The sequence below is a fragment of the Opisthorchis viverrini genome, assembly GCF_000715545.1.
Source record: "Opisthorchis viverrini unplaced genomic scaffold opera_v5_162, whole genome shotgun sequence".
NCBI classification, from domain to species: Eukaryota; Metazoa; Platyhelminthes; class Trematoda; order Opisthorchiida; family Opisthorchiidae; genus Opisthorchis; species Opisthorchis viverrini.
In genome coordinates, this window is record NW_008751818.1 from 551,244 (window position 1) to 553,242 (window position 1,999).

The following is a 1,999-nucleotide window of genomic DNA, read 5'->3' on the forward strand; positions in this document are numbered from 1 at the left end:
TATATATATACTTTCAGCCGTACGGTGCAATACGCCATTTTCTAGAAGGTGAAGTAATACATCCATCCGTCGACCGCACTCACACAAAACCTCATACTTCCCTGTCTGCTAGTAACAAGAATTCGCATCCGTCGACCGCACTCACACAAAACCTCATACTTCCCTGTCTGCTAGTAATCAAGAATTCGGCTTTTCACTTGGGCGGTGAAAAATAAATAGTACCTAATTGCTTCTTTGTGACTTTCTACGAGACAAATGACCACCTCAATCAACGACAGAGATACAGAATTTGGTTGATGAGGTAATCCCTAACGTACAGGACGACCTGCTTCGTGAACGGTATTTCATTGAATGTGCTGCGCGTGCGACAAGGAATATGCGATTCGCCATATTAGATCAGCTCACCTACACCATCGCATTAGTTTTTTTGCGAAGGCGATGCTTAATATCCCCATGTCAACAATCGTACCGCGTAGCTGTTCAAGTCTCCAATATTTAGCAGACGGACTTCCAAATTGTAGGGCAGTTTAGGGTGCAATGTGACGTTCAGAATTCTGCCATCGAGAAGAAATCAGCCAGAAGAATACCCCAGATTGGACGAACTTCGTAATTTCACATTCTCGATTTAACAAACCGTTGTCATTCGCTTGTTCGCTGAGCTGGGCAATTTGATTGCAAACGTTTCATCACCAATCGAGAAGACATCATCAGTGCGTTATTGGGGAGCGTAGTGGTGGGTTAGTAGTTGTGCACAACCAATGACAAGCCGCGAACAGGCCAACGACCATCTACGCCATCTGAGCTACTAACATTTTTCAGACACACATCCAGGTGGTAAAATAAACAAGACATGCCTAGTACCTTGTGAGTGGTATGGCAATCCCACTGAAAGGCAACCAAGCTTCCACTTTATGGTTCAAAAGTTGAGAGGGATAGGTCTACGGGATGCACATACTTCACAGTGGTGCGGAACAAGTCAACTGGGGCACCAACTAGTAGTTTTTAGGACAGAAAGATAGTGCGAATATGTAAACAGTCTTGAAGGCGTGATTCACCAAATGTTCTGTCTCGCTTACGCGAAATCTACACGAAAACGTTTGTTAATCAATGAAACTAGGGCACCCTGAGTTGGAAATAAAATACGTAAATGGATCTCTGAGATCTGTGGCGACGAATGCGAACTGTTCGTCCCGCGTATCAGGGGGTGTAAAGGCTGTTCGATTTGGCGTAGGTGTGAATATGCAAGAGTGGAGAAGCATTGATTCGAAACATTGCTGTACAACAACTTCCCTTAAAAAGAAAACAGTTAACCACCAAATCCAAATCACATTTGTTTGATTCCAGTGGAGGTTTTCACATCTGCTTATGACAAGAATATTTGGTAAGCTGATCTATATTAATATATCTTCTCATGAAAGTCTCGTAGTTAGAAGGAAAGTAAGTTTCATGGAAAATGTTTGGGACCGATTGGGAAGTCATAGTTTCAGAGGGGTTTGGTAAACAATCGGTGGATTTATTGCTGGGCAACGTTTCGCTTTTGACACAAAAGCTTCGTCGGGCCAAGTGAGTAAGTAAGTAGGTTGGTTGGGTTTTAAGGCAATCAGGGAACCAATCCGTGAGATTCCTTATGACTAGATCTTAGATACCTCCCAACTTCAACTTTACTCTTACTCATAATTGACGTGATCTTTCCGTTACTAATTTGTCGGTAGGGACCATCAGCTATGTGTTGTCTAACTTTATGAAGATAGTCACTCTTATTCATGACGACCGTGGCCTTACCTTTATCTGCCTTTGTAATTACTATGCTGTCTACATTTTTTAACGTGTTTAAGGCCCTTCGCTCAGCTGGTGCAATGTTTGGAACCCCTGGTTGCTGGGACTTCAGGACTGTGACCAACTGTACACGTAATTTTTCCGCTTCCATTGAAGGAAGCTTCTGGAATACAGACTCAACACTAGGGATGATCTCTTCTGCCCTTATAACGCCTTTACGTAC

The 1,999-nt window shown here is 43.1% G+C and overlaps 1 protein-coding gene across 1 annotated transcript in view; it reads right to left on the reverse strand.

The window, feature by feature from the left end:
* The window catches only part of T265_07200 (hypothetical protein), a gene marked incomplete at both ends in the record, with an annotated part of 24,418 nt that overhangs the window by 9,913 nt on the left and 12,506 nt on the right, over nt 1–1,999 (reverse strand). The window contains one exon of the mRNA XM_009172656.1: nt 1,783–1,939. Within this exon, the coding sequence (XP_009170920.1) occupies nt 1,783–1,939 (157 nt within the window). The remainder of the gene's footprint in view (nt 1–1,782; nt 1,940–1,999) is intronic.